Below are 14,433 nucleotides of genomic sequence, written 5' to 3'. Positions count from 1 at the left end.
TCTAATATGAAATGTTTCTAAAAATAAAATTCGCAAAACGTGGTCATTTAATGAAAAAAACTAATTGATATCGGTCACTAACTCATTAGGTTTGAGGAATAAGTGACTACCAAGTCACTGGAATCTACAGATCACTGGCTAGTACCTGAAATTTTAAATTTTCAAGTCTACCCGCAAATAAAGATGCATTAACCAATCAGGTTTAACTTTTGTATATGACATCACAAAATGCATAGTCATAGTACAATAACAGTGCAAAAAGCTAATATTTTCTCTTTATAATGAAAACATAACTGCTCAACATGATACTGCGTTATTCATTTCTATTTCATTGTTTATAATGCATCACAATTTCTTGTGTAAGCGTGGGGTTTGAAAAGTCAACTTATACACAAGGATATATGGTATTTTATTTAACTAATTTGCTTGTGTGATACATGTTCCCTACTGAAAGAAAATACCACATTATTCTGGTTAGTAATAAAATAGCTTTTTTTTTTCCTCATATCTTCTTTTAAAGATAAAATAAATATTTTATAATTTTAAACTGAATTGTTTAAAACATGAAATTTAATTTTGTAATTTTTAGCTCTTTCCAATTACTATGCTTGAAAGCAATGAAAACCATAATAAGGCTGTAATCAAAACTGAGTTCAGGGTTGGTTAACAGTTAAATGTTTAACTAAATTTCAGAGTTATTTCTAGCATACATTTAATTGCAATTTTCACAGTTAAAAGAGAATGCTTTAGAAAAATTCAAATGAAATACTTAAAACATGGTTCTAAACTGCAATCAGGCTTATTAAATGTTGTAGTCACAGTTAAAATTTAATGTTACATTGCTGAAAAGAAAGGTTAATATAAATTAAATTTGTACATTACTAAAAACTCAAAATATATATTATAAATTAGTAACTTTTTTTAATCAAATAATCTAATAAAAAACAATTTATTAATCAAACTATTAATTATAATTAGCTAAGCAAACAATTTCAAAATTCGCTTATGTGTTTATTTTATATAAATTTTTAAGCATCCACATTAACAAAGAAAATAAAGATTTACAATAAAATAAAAGAGAGATTTAGGTATATCAAAATAAGATAATGTAACAGCAATAAACAACATACTATAAGGAATGTAATTACACAACAGTATGCGTCTCATTAAGCAATAACGTTACAAAATATACATTTACAATATTAATATCTCTAATTATTTTCGGCAAGGCTAATTTTGCGACAGAAATCTACAAACAGAATGTCATACATTATAAAAGTGACACTAAATGAGTGACCAAATACAAACAATTATATTCTCTTCTTAAAATGTTAAAATTTAATTTAATACATTTTTAACATCATTAAATAAAAATAAATAAACTACAATAAGCAAAATTATTTTGTTAGTCTTTTAAGTTCAACGTTTTTAGGTGGTTAAAATTTTTGGAAATTTATGCATGCACTTTCTGTTAAATAAAAGAATTACAAAAAATAAATATTCTAGAAATTTGCAGGAAAATAAAATTTAAGAAAAAGGCATTATTAATTTAACAAATAAAAAATAATCTAAGTTCGGTTTAGACTTATTTTTTTATATTTATTAGGAAAAAAAGATTAAAACAATAAAGAAACAAAGTAGTTACATTTTACAAAATTTAAATTACACGTAGTAAAATTATTATGCTATTCTATAAATATTCTAAAGGATTTTAAAAATACATAGCAATTAAAGTATAACTCTGGAGATAAAAAACTATTTAAACTTAGATTCAAAAAATATCTCCTTGTTATTCATATTTTCACAGAAGCCGAAAACTCACTTTAGTTTTCATTTTAAATCATTGAGAATGCTGATGATACATTGCATTTCTAGGTTTGTAGGAAGGCCTGCGACAAATTGGACAACAATGATTATCACGTGTAAGCCAGACCATAATGCAGTTCATGTGAAAATTGTGACCACAAGGTAATCCGCAAAGACATTCTGAATATCGATAATTTTCTAAGCAAATAGAACATTCACGCAATTCAAGCATTCCATCTGGAGCTCTAGGTTTCTGTAATATAGATCTGGAAGATTCAAGTTCTGAGTGTATTGTAGGTCTGGATTGAAGAACAACACCGGCATTCACATCACACTGCGTCTGACTAGATACATTGTCTGAGATTGATACATCAATGGAATTGATACCATCCGAGGTATATGTCTTAATTTCAGGCACTGGGGGTTTGTTTGAAATTTTTACACTCTCATCATCACTAGAAAATAATACATCTCTTCTTCGCTCGAGTTCATCGTCAGCGTCGCACCATCCCTCGTATTTCCACATGGGTAGATATTTTATATAATCCATCAATATCACAGGTTGAATATACAAGTTTGGGACAGACAACCGCTCTACGAAAAGATCCATGTCTATTTCCAAATCGATTTCTTGGAAAGACACGGTTCTCCGAGAAGCTGCCAGAGATTGAAAAGAAGAGAATATTGTATCTTCCTCCACCAGTTGTAACCATTTAAATTTTTTCAAGAAGTATCCAGATACACTGGCAAAAAATGCGAATGTAAATAGCAAAAAAGGGTTAGAATAAAAACATTTATAATCATTCCTCAAAATGGCACCCACACTGGACCCACTAACAATTCTCAAACACTTCAGAGAAATTTCTGTAAGGGTCATCGTAACGGGGAATCGGTATAAGGCCAAAATTAAAAGCCACAGCAAGAACAGTGCACAGTTGTATTTCACTACACACACAGCATAAAGGATGAAATGTTTCCAGAAAGAACAGTTCATATAAAACAATTCAAAAGCTGCAAGAACATTCACCAACAGCAACGACCAAAGGAAGACATCGTTCATTTCTGGAACAAAAGTCCTCAAATAAAGTTCCAAAGATTTGGAATTGTAACACTCTCCTCGGCGTGCTCCATAGGAAGAAGTCTTCTCTGGAGTTATAACAACATATGCTGGAATATCTTCGGATTTTAAAAATCTTTTATAAGATTTTACTGTAGTCACATCCACAGTCCCAATCTTAACACGGCCATTGAATTTAATGGCCATTGCAGAAAGGAACATGGGACATGATTTCAACAGAGAGAAAAACAGAATTCGAATCTCGGAATTTTTACCATCTGGATAAGTTAGCCATTTGTCCAATTCCTCATTTGTTTGTATTTCATGAACACGTGAAGCGAGATGTTTGCGTACCCAATGAAGAATGGATGAAGGCGTGGAAGGTAGTAGATGGTTGTGAAGAATGACATCTTCTTTGGCTTTATGACCACGTGGTAAAGCTAAAATGAGTCTGGAAGTAGTCCAACCTTTACGATGGCACAATCTAACAGGAGAGACAGAAAACATGAATCAATACGATGTTTTGTAATGAAAGCCATTAAGAGGACGTTACACTGTGGAAATAACTTTTCATGGCAAACTCTCTTTCCTCTCTATTGGTATTTAAAAATTTCAAGTTTAACGAAAAGTAAAATTAGGCCAAACCATGAAGTTTTAAACGCTGAAAAATATTTTCAAAATATCAAAATGAAAACCAATTGTTGCAGGATAACTTCTCTATTGCACAATCCTGTCATAATTTGTCAGTCTCTTAATAAACTTTTTTAGCATTTCAAACTGCATGGTTTACTCAAAGTAGGGTCCAGTGGGCATAAAATCAAGCTTTTCTTTAAAAAAAAAAAAGGTTCTAAAACCAGCCATGAAACTAATTTTACCAAATATTTTGATCATTTTATACATGTTACCGTTAAAGTATGAAATCCGTTATTTTATAGAATACCTAGTTATTCCATGAAATAACTGATCGTGTCCGTTAAAGTGTAAAACTCTCTTGTATTTCATGGTTTAACTAGTTATTTCATAGAATAACGATCTGCAGCCCATTAAAGTGTAAAATAATCTATATCATATATCTCGCACGACAAATACATTTACCTTCCACCTCTACTGCATTTATGAACCTAATTCCAGGCCATAGGGAGAGAACTTGTTTAGCATGTTGGCGCCAGTTCATTCCAGTTAATTGATTGCTTACACATACAGTGCCAGCTGCTGTTTGTCAAATACAGTTTAAACATATCAGGTATTGAGATACATTAACTTAGTCATTTGTTATTATGTTAATTTAGTTTGCTTACGTTAAAGTGCAGTTATTTTTAAGACCTTAAAATGCCTTGAACAATTAATTCTTTAAGTGATAACGAAAAAAAAGCTGCAATGAATGAAACGTTTAGTTTGAATCTTTACTAAATAAGTGTGATGTGAAAGAGAACAGTTCTTTGCTCACCCGTGAAAAATTATTAAGTTTGATAGCTGATGTAAAGAAATAAAAAACATCAGATAAGAAAGTGCCACATGATTATTGGTTACTTCAACATTACGATGTCCTTGAAGTTCAAGGAGTAGAAAAATTTATAGTCCCAGTAACAAATGCAACACCAGATGTAATGTTTTATTGCTTAAGTGATTCTTTGTTTGACATTTTGTACGAAACTCATTTATCTATTGGGCACGGTGGTTGAGACCGAATGATAAAGAACTTAATCGTCGTTACAAAAATATTACGCAAAATCATATTAAGATTTTCCTGAATTTTTGTGAATCTTGTCAACAAAAACGCAAAGCGGGAGGAAAAGGTGTTGTTGATAAGCCCATGATTTTTTCACATATGAATTCAAGATGTCTGGCTGATCTCATAGATTTTCAATCACAACCTGATGGAAACTATAAATTTATTTTAGTTTATCAAGATCACCTTACAAAGTTTGTGGTTTCAAGACCTCTTCAAACAAAGAGAGCAGAAGAAGTTGCAGGACAGTTGCTTGATATATTCCTGTTGTTTGGAGCCCCACGTATATTGCAGTCGGACAATGGAAGAGAATTTTGTAACAAACTTATTGATGACTTAAAAGTAACTTGGCCAGAGCTTAAGATCGTGCATGGCAAACCAAGACATAGCCAAAGCCAAGGCAGTGTTGAGAGAGCCAATCAGGACACAGAAAATATGTTGACAACTTGGATGCAAGACAACCAGTCAACTTACGGGTTAAAATTTATCCAGTTTATGAAGAACAGAGTGTTCCATTCTGGTATTAAAAGGTCTCCCTACGAGGCTATGCTTGGTTGCGCAGCTAGAGTTGGACTGTCAAGAACTGCCATTCCGAAGGAAGCACTTAATTCGTTGGTCGACGAAGATCAATTACAAAATACTTTGACTGCAATGAATGTTTCTTCTCAACCTGATAATGAAAAAGTAGTTGAACAAACAGTATTAAATAATCCCATTACGAAAGTATGTGTTGTCTGTTTAAAAGAATGCAGTGAAGATATAGTTTGCTTCAAATGTATGGAGCCTGTCCATATATCCTGTTTGGAAGATTATGTTTCAGAAGATGAAGTTGAGCAGAAAATCTGAAAATTGTGTTATAATGAACTTAATGTTCAAAGAGAAAGAGAAAAGTCTAAAAAATGTTTAGAAATTCAAGCGAAAAAGATTAAATTAATGTCGCATAAATCTCATTCTGAAGCCTCTGTGGGGTTTACCGTCCATATCCCAGTGCCTGAAGTTGACAGAGGAAAAGGTGATGCCAAATCTATTTTAGCTATCATCATAAAAATAACTGAAGAATGATTTTTCCAATTGGGTACAAGAAACGGCCGCATAAAACAATTATATTCCCGATCCCAGTTCAGTGTCTGCGAACAAAAATTAATTAAAATCGAAGAAGTACCGGATGTAGAAATATCGCTCCAGTCGGTTGCTACAGCTCAAAGTTTAGGTACTGGTCAGGGATTAAAAAAATTTTCGTGTAAAACCCAGTGTGTCAACAAAAATTTTTTTTGTTTTATAAATAATGTTCTTTGTAATTCCAAGTGTCATTTTAGTAATCCTTGTTGTAACAAATGATTTTATGGTACGTTTCCATAAATACCATTTATACGCTGCATAAATCAGATAAATTGCTTCCTTTTCATTTTAATTGTCTATCATTAGTTTATTTATAGAATACCTAGTTATTTCATTTTAGATAAATTGTTTATTTTACACTTTAACTGATTCTCATTAGTTAATTTATAGAATACCTAGTTATTTCATAGAATAACAAGTTGAAGTGTCAAATTAATAACATATTACACACTTTATTGGACACGATCAGTTATTTCATGGAATAACTAGGTATTCTATGAAATAACTGCATCATATACTTTAACGGTAACATATACATTGAATTCATATAGATTAAATATGAAGCATAATTTATGTGTTTAGTTTGATTGTTTGCTTACAGTAATGCATTTAAAGGAACATATTTTGATATAACCACTTTACCCCAGAGTGAGGTTAAAGCATGGTTACATTTACATGGAAAAAGAACAGGTTACATTTTGCTCTAAAATAACAAACCTTCTATCTAGGGAGCATTTAAAAACTCCACTTCTCACTCCAAAATTCCCAGCTGTTTGTCTAATTTCTTCCCAAGATTTTTCCGAGAGAAGAGTTGACTCTGCTCCATCAACATCAACTTGGACTAACCAGGCACTATCTTTAGTGTCCTCCACTTCTTCATAGAAATGTGAGCCACATGTGAAATGTGTGGTTTCGGGAGCAGCTTTGGAAGGAAACAAGGCATCAATCAACTCCTCCTTAGTCACTTGACCTAAAAAAAAATGTACATATTGTTTTAAAAAAAAAGAATTGATACGAAAAAACACTTAATTTTTGGTAATAATTTAAAAAATATTACATCGATAAAGTTTTTAAAGACTAGTGCTCTCGGTTAAAAATATATTTAATAAAATAAAATTTTGATACATCATGTAAGTCAAAAAGAGAAATTTAAAATTGGAAATATAAGCACTTACATTTAGCCAAAGTAAAATATACATATATACATCTTAATCTAAAGAAAAAATTTTTCTTTAGATTAAGATGTATATAAAGATTAAGATGTATCTTTAGATTAAGATGTATTAAGATGTATGAGGTTAAAAATATATTTAATAAAATAAAATTTTGATACATCATGCATAATCATGTAAGTCGAAAAGAGAAATTCAAAATTGGAAATATAAGCACTTACATTTAGCCAAAGTAAAATATACATATATACATCTTAATCTAAAGAAAAATTTTTAAAACCAATATTTATAATTACTTAACTTAAACAATTAACACTCAACATACTGCAGTACTGGCAATATCACTATCAGTTGAGGAATAAGAGAAATATGTTTGCCGTGAATGAATATTTCATCGCCATTTTTTTTTTTTTTTTTTTTGTTTAAATTTCTTTAAGAAGTATGGAGAAATTTGTGAATACACGGGTAAACAAGAGATAGTCGTAAAATACAGAAGTCTTTGTTAAAAAACAGGAGACTTGGCAGATATGCATGTTGGTCAAATAGTTTCATAGGGAAAAAATAAAGTCAAATGATTTGTAAATGATTCTTAAGACAAACAATTAATAACTGAAATTAGCAACTGAATAACTAATGAGTAATCAAGTAATTAAATAATAAATATAAAGCCTTTTATAAAACTGGAAGATTTGTGCATCAGTACAAAGACCAAAATGATTGCATAATTTTGACCTGATAAGTAGGGAAGACACTAAAAAAAAATTACAAAATGAGGAAAACTTTGACACAAAAACTCATAACCCCTATGATTAATCCAGTGCTTTTCTAATTTATTCCAAGAACAAGAAGTAGGCAATTCAGTAGGTGGGAACAGGTACAAATAATGAAGGTTATATTTTAAGATTATTTGAATAAATTACCTTGATTTCTCCAAATTAATAAAGTTTTTTGACTTTTCCCTGCCATGTAGGCCAACCTGCAGTATTTCCTAAAAAATCTTTGAATAACTTGATGCTGGAAAGTTATAGAACCCATATAATTTAGACTTATAATAGTATAAAAACAAACTCGTTTGTTGATTAAATGTATTTTTTATAATTAAATATTTAAGTTGGTGATTATAGAGTTACGTACCAATGCACTTCCACCAGAAATCAAATCCTACTGATTGTTTTGAGATTTTAAGCAAACTTCTGTTACAATTTCTGACATGTAATTTTTATAAATTACTTGTCATAAATACATGTTATTATATGTATTTATAACATGTAATAGATATTATAGATTGGTGTACCAGTGCATTCCCTTCACAAATGAAATCTCACTGACTGTTATAAAATTTTAAGCACTTTTGATTCCAATGTGTGTACAATGCACTTCTATTAATATTTATGACATGTAATGTTTATACATGACATGTCAGAAATACATGTTATTACACATAATGGAGGTTAGAGATTGGTGTACAATACATGTCATTTCATGTAACGAAACTTTTTTTTAAAAACAAATCTATTATGTATTACAAATTTATTTTCATTTTTAATTTTTTCTACTTACTTTTAGCAATTGCCTATCATATTTAAAACAAAAGTTCGAAGTCAAACAAATTCTTACTTTCAAGAATCACATTTTATTAAGAAATATAAATTTTAATAAATGTAGTGTCATAAAATATAAAAAAATTATGTCAAGTGTTCAGTATATCAAACCTAATTTAAACATTTTTAATTTGTCTGCTTTAATAATCAAATATAAATACAGTAAAACATGGGTACAGAAAAAAAAACTCCCGAAACGCCAAGCACCAAATGGATAAAAACAGACGAACACGCGCGTTCATAATAGATTTATATATAGAATAGATGACAGTCAAATTATACACGTAAACTACGAAACAAGTACAAAAACCACATGGGAGAAATTCAAAACTGCTAATGAACGTACAAATTTATCTAAAGTAAATTATATTTACCGAGAAAATTATACAGCATTAAAGTTAGTGAGGGGATGACATGCAAAAGCATATTGAGTCAATTTTGGAAATTGTTGATAGACTGAAAGCAATTAATGAAAATATTTCTAATTCTCACATTTTAGCTTTATTGCTGCGTAGTCTACCCATGACTATGAAAATCTAATAACCGCTCTCGAAGCTAAGCCAGAAGAACTTATTCCTGAATATATTAAATCAAAACTTGTAGATGAATATAGGTGAAGAATCGAAGCAGACGCATCGAATAGTTTTTCCTCTTCAAAGGCTTTTAAAAGTGCAATGTTCAAAAATTAATAAAGGAAAGATTGGAAATAAATTTTGTACATATTGTCAAAAAAAAAAAAAAATTATCATTTTAAAGCAGAATGCTTGTTACTTAAAAATAAGAGTATTCCCTTTCAAAATAAAACTTGTAAGATTAAGGAAGTGCGTTATAAAACTAGATATTTTATTACTAATCTTAAAATACAATGTTTATTAATTTAGCCACTTAATAGTGCTGTTGAACTATGCAATATATAACTTTCACTTCACTACTCGTCTATCCTTCATCTGAAGAACACTAGCTCACCCACTTACATTGTTGATACTTATTATGCTTAATTAATAATAAACTCGTATTAAAAGGCAATCTGAACTTTAGACTGAATTATTAATCCTTGAGTATGTCACTAAGAACTTGCACTATTGAAGAATAAAGTGAAGACAGACAAGTTAACATGCACAAAGCAAAGGTAAGCAATATTTATCTCTGCTACCTTTTATTAACCAAAGTACCTAAGTGTTTTAGCAACACATTCATGAACAATACCCTAAGAGTTTGAGCCTTTGTGGAGAAAGAACAGGGTTTGAAAAAACCCGGGGGTTTTTGAAAAAACCCAACCCGCCTGGGTTTTATTGAAAAAACCCGGGGAAAATTGGGTTTTATTTGAAAAAACCCGGGGAAAATTGGGTTTTTTCATTTAGTGCTCATAAATTTCACTGTGAAAATATTTTTATTCATTAAATAGAGTTGTATAAGTAAACACTGAAATTTCATCTGACTTTCACCTGTATTAAAATTAAACTGGAATAAATATTTAATGGTCTTCCATGTTTTTATAATACGATTAATAGAAAGTGAAATTAAAATTACGTATAATTATAAAGAGTATCAGTTACTTGCCCCTTTTTTCAAATATTTAGATAAATATATGCATTTTTAGATACATTTTAACTTTATAGTTTCAAAAGACAAATTACTCTTAAAATACATACACTAAAAAGCATATATAAAAAATTATAGCTTATTTTTAAAATCAGAAAATAAAACTTTAAATTTGTTTATTGTTGTTTAATGTATCACTTAATAGAAAATTTTTTTTGTTTGCTCTCAATATTTTTAAACATGATTAAAAGAAACGAAATAAATTGTATTCAAATGAAATCTTAATAATATTTAAAAAATCTTAAAAGTAATATTTTAATTTTTAACTGTTTTTTAATTGTGATAAACTTTCTCCAAATCGTTAAAAATTGTCAGCAGATGTTAAGAGTTAACTTAAAAAAAAGGTCCATTTTTTCCCTTATTATTATTATCATACAACAACAGATTCAAAGTGTCTACATTTCTCTCTTAGATGGTGATACACTTTTACGAGTTTTGTAGCTTTATCTATTCCTAATCTATTTCGAAGGTCACTCTGCACCAAACCGAAAGTTGAAAAGCGTCTTTCGATAGAGACAGAGGATGCTGGTGCTGAGTGCAAATAAAAAAGAATTGACAGAAACTTTGTGGAAGCAATGAATTTTATTTACTTTTTTTTTGCCATAATTTTCCACTATTTTTTGATGAAAACTGTTGAATAACAGTGTCAAGCATCATTGATTTTGGAAAGTATTCAGGATCGGAAATTTTGAATGCCATAACACGTGGCAGAAATTCTGGATGATGCTTAGAAAGACAGTTTTCTGCTAATTGGTCTTGTTCATCATTTAAAAATTGTCCCCTTGTTTCGAGATCCAGGATGCATATGCTAATAAATGATGTGGCTGAACAGCCTGATTGAATCTTTTTACAAAATGTTTATGGAGTTCTAATTCATCAAACGATAGTAAGTTAATTCATATTTCAACAGTTTCTGAAATTGAAATGTTTTCTGATTGAAGCTTTTTTAAAGCTTAAGAAACAATTGATATCTGTTTTTCCCAATTGATAGTTTATTGGTAAAGCCCAACATTATTTATTATGGTAAAGCCCAACATATCATTATTAGATTCATTTTGATGTTCAAGAACAATCTCTTCATATTTATGGTAATTATTGGCAAAAGTTTTTACGTGCTCACAATATGAATTCCACCTAGTATCATTTGGTCATCAAGCAGTTTTTTTTCATTTGCCCATCCATGTGCTTGATGCACATTTCTAAAATATTTGTTAACTTCAACGATGTGTCCAATGATAGATTTTTGAACCAAATTAAAAAAAAAAAACAATTAGTGAAAAAAAACACCAAGTGGGTTTTTTCAAAGTGGGCTTTCCAAAGTGGTGTTCTTGGGGAACCCTGGTTATATGTATTTTATATTAAGTTTAAATAACGCATTATCACTACATATTTGAATCTTCTTTATTGTTAAGTACATTACGTTACATAATTTTTTAAATAAGGAATTATAAAATATAAATGCAGTAATATAAAAGGAACAAGTTTATTAATCTTTTTGTTTTTACACACATTTATTTATTATATTTATTAAACATATGGATATTACCTATTATAAAATTATAATCAGTAAATATTTATAATCAGTAAAAACTAAAATTTCATCTGACTTGAGTTAAATAAAAAACTGAAATGAATATTTAATGGTCTTACATGTTTTTATAATAAGGTTAATAGAAAGTGAAATTAAAACTACGTATAATTATAAAGAGTATCAGTTACTTGTCCCATTTGTTTTCAAGTAATTAACCCTAGGAAAGCGATTTCATTTTTAGATAAATAATTTTAAAAAGTTCTCTGATAAAAAGTTTCAGCATTTTTTTTTTTTTTAAAGCCAGAAAATAAAACTGTTTAATTTTGTTAATGTATCACTTGGTAAAAAAAGAAAAAAATTGTTTCTTTTCAATTTTTTTAAACATATGAATAAATAATAATAACCTGTTTATTAATATATAAAGCATGCAACAATATTTGAAAAATTGATCTTTTCAGAGTATATTATTTAAATTTTTATTTCATTTAATATCATTAAAATATTGCTTTTTGAAAAAAACCCACTTGAAGTTTTCAATAGTAGGTACCTACTATAAAATTATATGAAGATTCGAGTTTCTTTTACTTTACTAATATTAAAAACTTAATCATATAAATCATGCAACTCTATTTGACAAATTTATGCTGCACAATAAATTATATAAAAGTAAATGCGAAACAATAAGTTTTAGTAAAAAAAAAAAAAAAAGTTTTTTTGAAAAAACCCACTTATCGTTCCAAGTGGGTTTTTTCAAGGTGGGCCCGCCCAATAAAACCCGGGCGGGTTTTTTCAAAGTGGGCCCACTTGGCGAACCCTGGAAAGAACAGTACAATACAGGTATATTTTCATAAAAAGTCACACATCTATTGCAATATATATGAGAGGAAAATTTGTTAACCTCAAAGCTTTAAAAATGTTAAGATATTCAGGGGTCTGTCCAGGCCGAATTTACTACCGTTTAGCGGTACCTTCACAAATTCAATTTTAGGAAAAACGGTAGTTTCACAAAATACTTTTCTTAAAATTTTATTTTTGTAACTCTTAAGACACGATAAATTCATATTTTTACCATATTTTTGTGTTGATTTTTTTATATAATTTTTAATTTTTCACAAATTATGTCTAAATTTTCACAAAATAGGTACCTCTCAGAAAAACCTAGACAGACCCCTGATATTACTAAGATAAAAACAAGCAGAGGACCCGGGCAGATTACTAAGTATGGAGCCGAATCTCGATGGAGCCTAACACTGTGCATGTCCAGTAACTGATACATTTGTAAAACTTAGTTGAATGTTTTTCATTACTCTCGCTTTGCATGTTATCCTGTCATGAATGTTCTTCTGTAGTTCAATAATAAAATGACTACTTTGTTAGATTGCATGATTTGCGTCAACCCAACAACAGAGAATTTGATCACTGCATTGTCTCTATGCACAAGATTTTGTGCACCATTATTAATGAATGCAAAAACTTTAGATTAAAATAGAAATGCATTGTAACTACTTTTTCACAGTAATAAACATAAGCATTAGCACATATTCTCCATTAATTTCAATGCTTTTTTTAATTATAAAGACCAATTTTGGAGTATTACAAAAGTTTACTGAATTAGCAAGTTACAATCCCCAAGAAAGCATAAATTTAAAATCTCAAAAACCTTATATTATTATCTTTAAAACTACAATGTGGGACTCTTAAAATTTGGGAGCCAGGAGTAAATGTTGCTTCTTCCTATAACATAATGAGATCCTGGTAATCAATTTTTACCCTCAAGGTTACCATCTGTTTCGTTACAAATCTACAGAATGTTTATCAACATTTTTAATTATCTAACATATAAAAACATGTAATGAGCATATGTTGAAATGAAAAATAATAATTTAGTAAAAATGTAACCTGAAGACTTCACCAGTTCCACTAATTCTGGCTTTTCAAATACTCCAGAATAACTCACGCCTCGGTTATCCAGTAGCTCTTTCAACTTCTTCACACTCAATGAAATCGGATCCAAAACAACAAAAGATGTAACTAATGATCCTGTATCATTATACCAGGAGAAAGCTTCCAACATTCGACACAAGACGAATAAAAAAACGAAATACAGAGTCAACAATAACAATTTTAACCACATAGTAAGGCTCGTAACTCAATTTTCAAAATTAGCATCAGAAATCACCTATTAAGAAAAAAGAAAAATGTTAACGATCGTGAAATTTAAAAATATTTATTGTTTTAATTTTTGAAAAAGATGTGAAAATATAATGGAACGAATACGAGCAATTATAACTTGCCTGTTGATTCCTTTGTTTACATAAAAAAATAGCGGAAGTTATTGAATTATCCTTTTCCTGTTTGGATAATTTAAGAACAGTTCTTAGAAAAAAGAAATAAAAATTCAGCTATTTTAAACCATATTAACTCAAAGGGGCTTGGCATTAATCAAACATTTAAGAAAGTTTGATACAAATGCAGCCCTTTGAATAAAGAAGCCCTGACGTAAGTCAGCTAATGTAGTGTAAATAATAATACAAATACAGCCTACAGGCATCATGTTGCACAACTTTTATCATGAGTTTTAATCTTTTATTTTTTAGGTTAGTTCTGATGAGAGTAGAATTATATAATAAATAATTGAAGTTCCGTTTTAAAGTTCTTATGAATAAAGAAATTCGATTTTTATCCTTTAATTTCAATTAAACTCAGGGTTTTGAAAACGAAAGTAAACACTTTTTAGCCGACGATATTTCTCAATAATTTTTATTTTAAACTATTTACTAATTTACCACAACAGAAAATATTTTTGGAATCGATAA

General features: G+C 29.3%; 1 protein-coding gene across 1 annotated transcript; it reads right to left on the bottom strand.

Annotated features, from left to right (window-relative positions):
* Positions 1–496: 496 nt before the first annotated feature.
* Positions 497–14,305, bottom strand: LOC107446886 (E3 ubiquitin-protein ligase RNF103). The gene is made up of 4 exons (XM_016061665.4): positions 13,912–14,305; positions 13,517–13,796; positions 6,429–6,681; positions 497–3,347 (listed from the first exon to the last, which is right to left on the bottom strand). Exons 2-4 carry the CDS (start codon positions 13,749–13,751, stop codon positions 1,841–1,843), a joined length of 1,995 nt encoding a protein of 664 aa, XP_015917151.3. The 5' UTR covers positions 13,752–13,796; positions 13,912–14,305; the 3' UTR covers positions 497–1,840.
* Between the last annotated feature and the right edge of the window lie 128 nt (positions 14,306–14,433).

This window comes from Parasteatoda tepidariorum, chromosome 9 (assembly GCF_982258835.1).
Source record: "Parasteatoda tepidariorum strain Cologne lab strain chromosome 9, Ptep-v5.0, whole genome shotgun sequence".
NCBI lineage: Eukaryota > Metazoa > Arthropoda > Arachnida > Araneae > Theridiidae > Parasteatoda > Parasteatoda tepidariorum.
This window is presented reverse-complemented; position numbering and strand designations above follow the sequence as displayed.

Excerpts from the sequence above, each read along its gene's own strand:
- LOC107446886 (XM_016061665.4), bottom strand. The coding sequence starts at position 13,751 with ATGTGGTTAAAATTGTTATTGTTGACTCTGTATTTCGTTTTTTTATTC. Across the intron at positions 6,682-13,516 it reads GGAACTGGTGAAGTCTTCAG|GTCAAGTGACTAAGGAGGAG; the intron begins GTTACATTTTTA and ends ATTTTTTTTTAG. Across the intron at positions 3,348-6,428 it reads AAATGCTCCCTAGATAGAAG|ATTGTGCCATCGTAAAGGTT; the intron begins GTTTGTTATTTT and ends CTCTCCTGTTAG.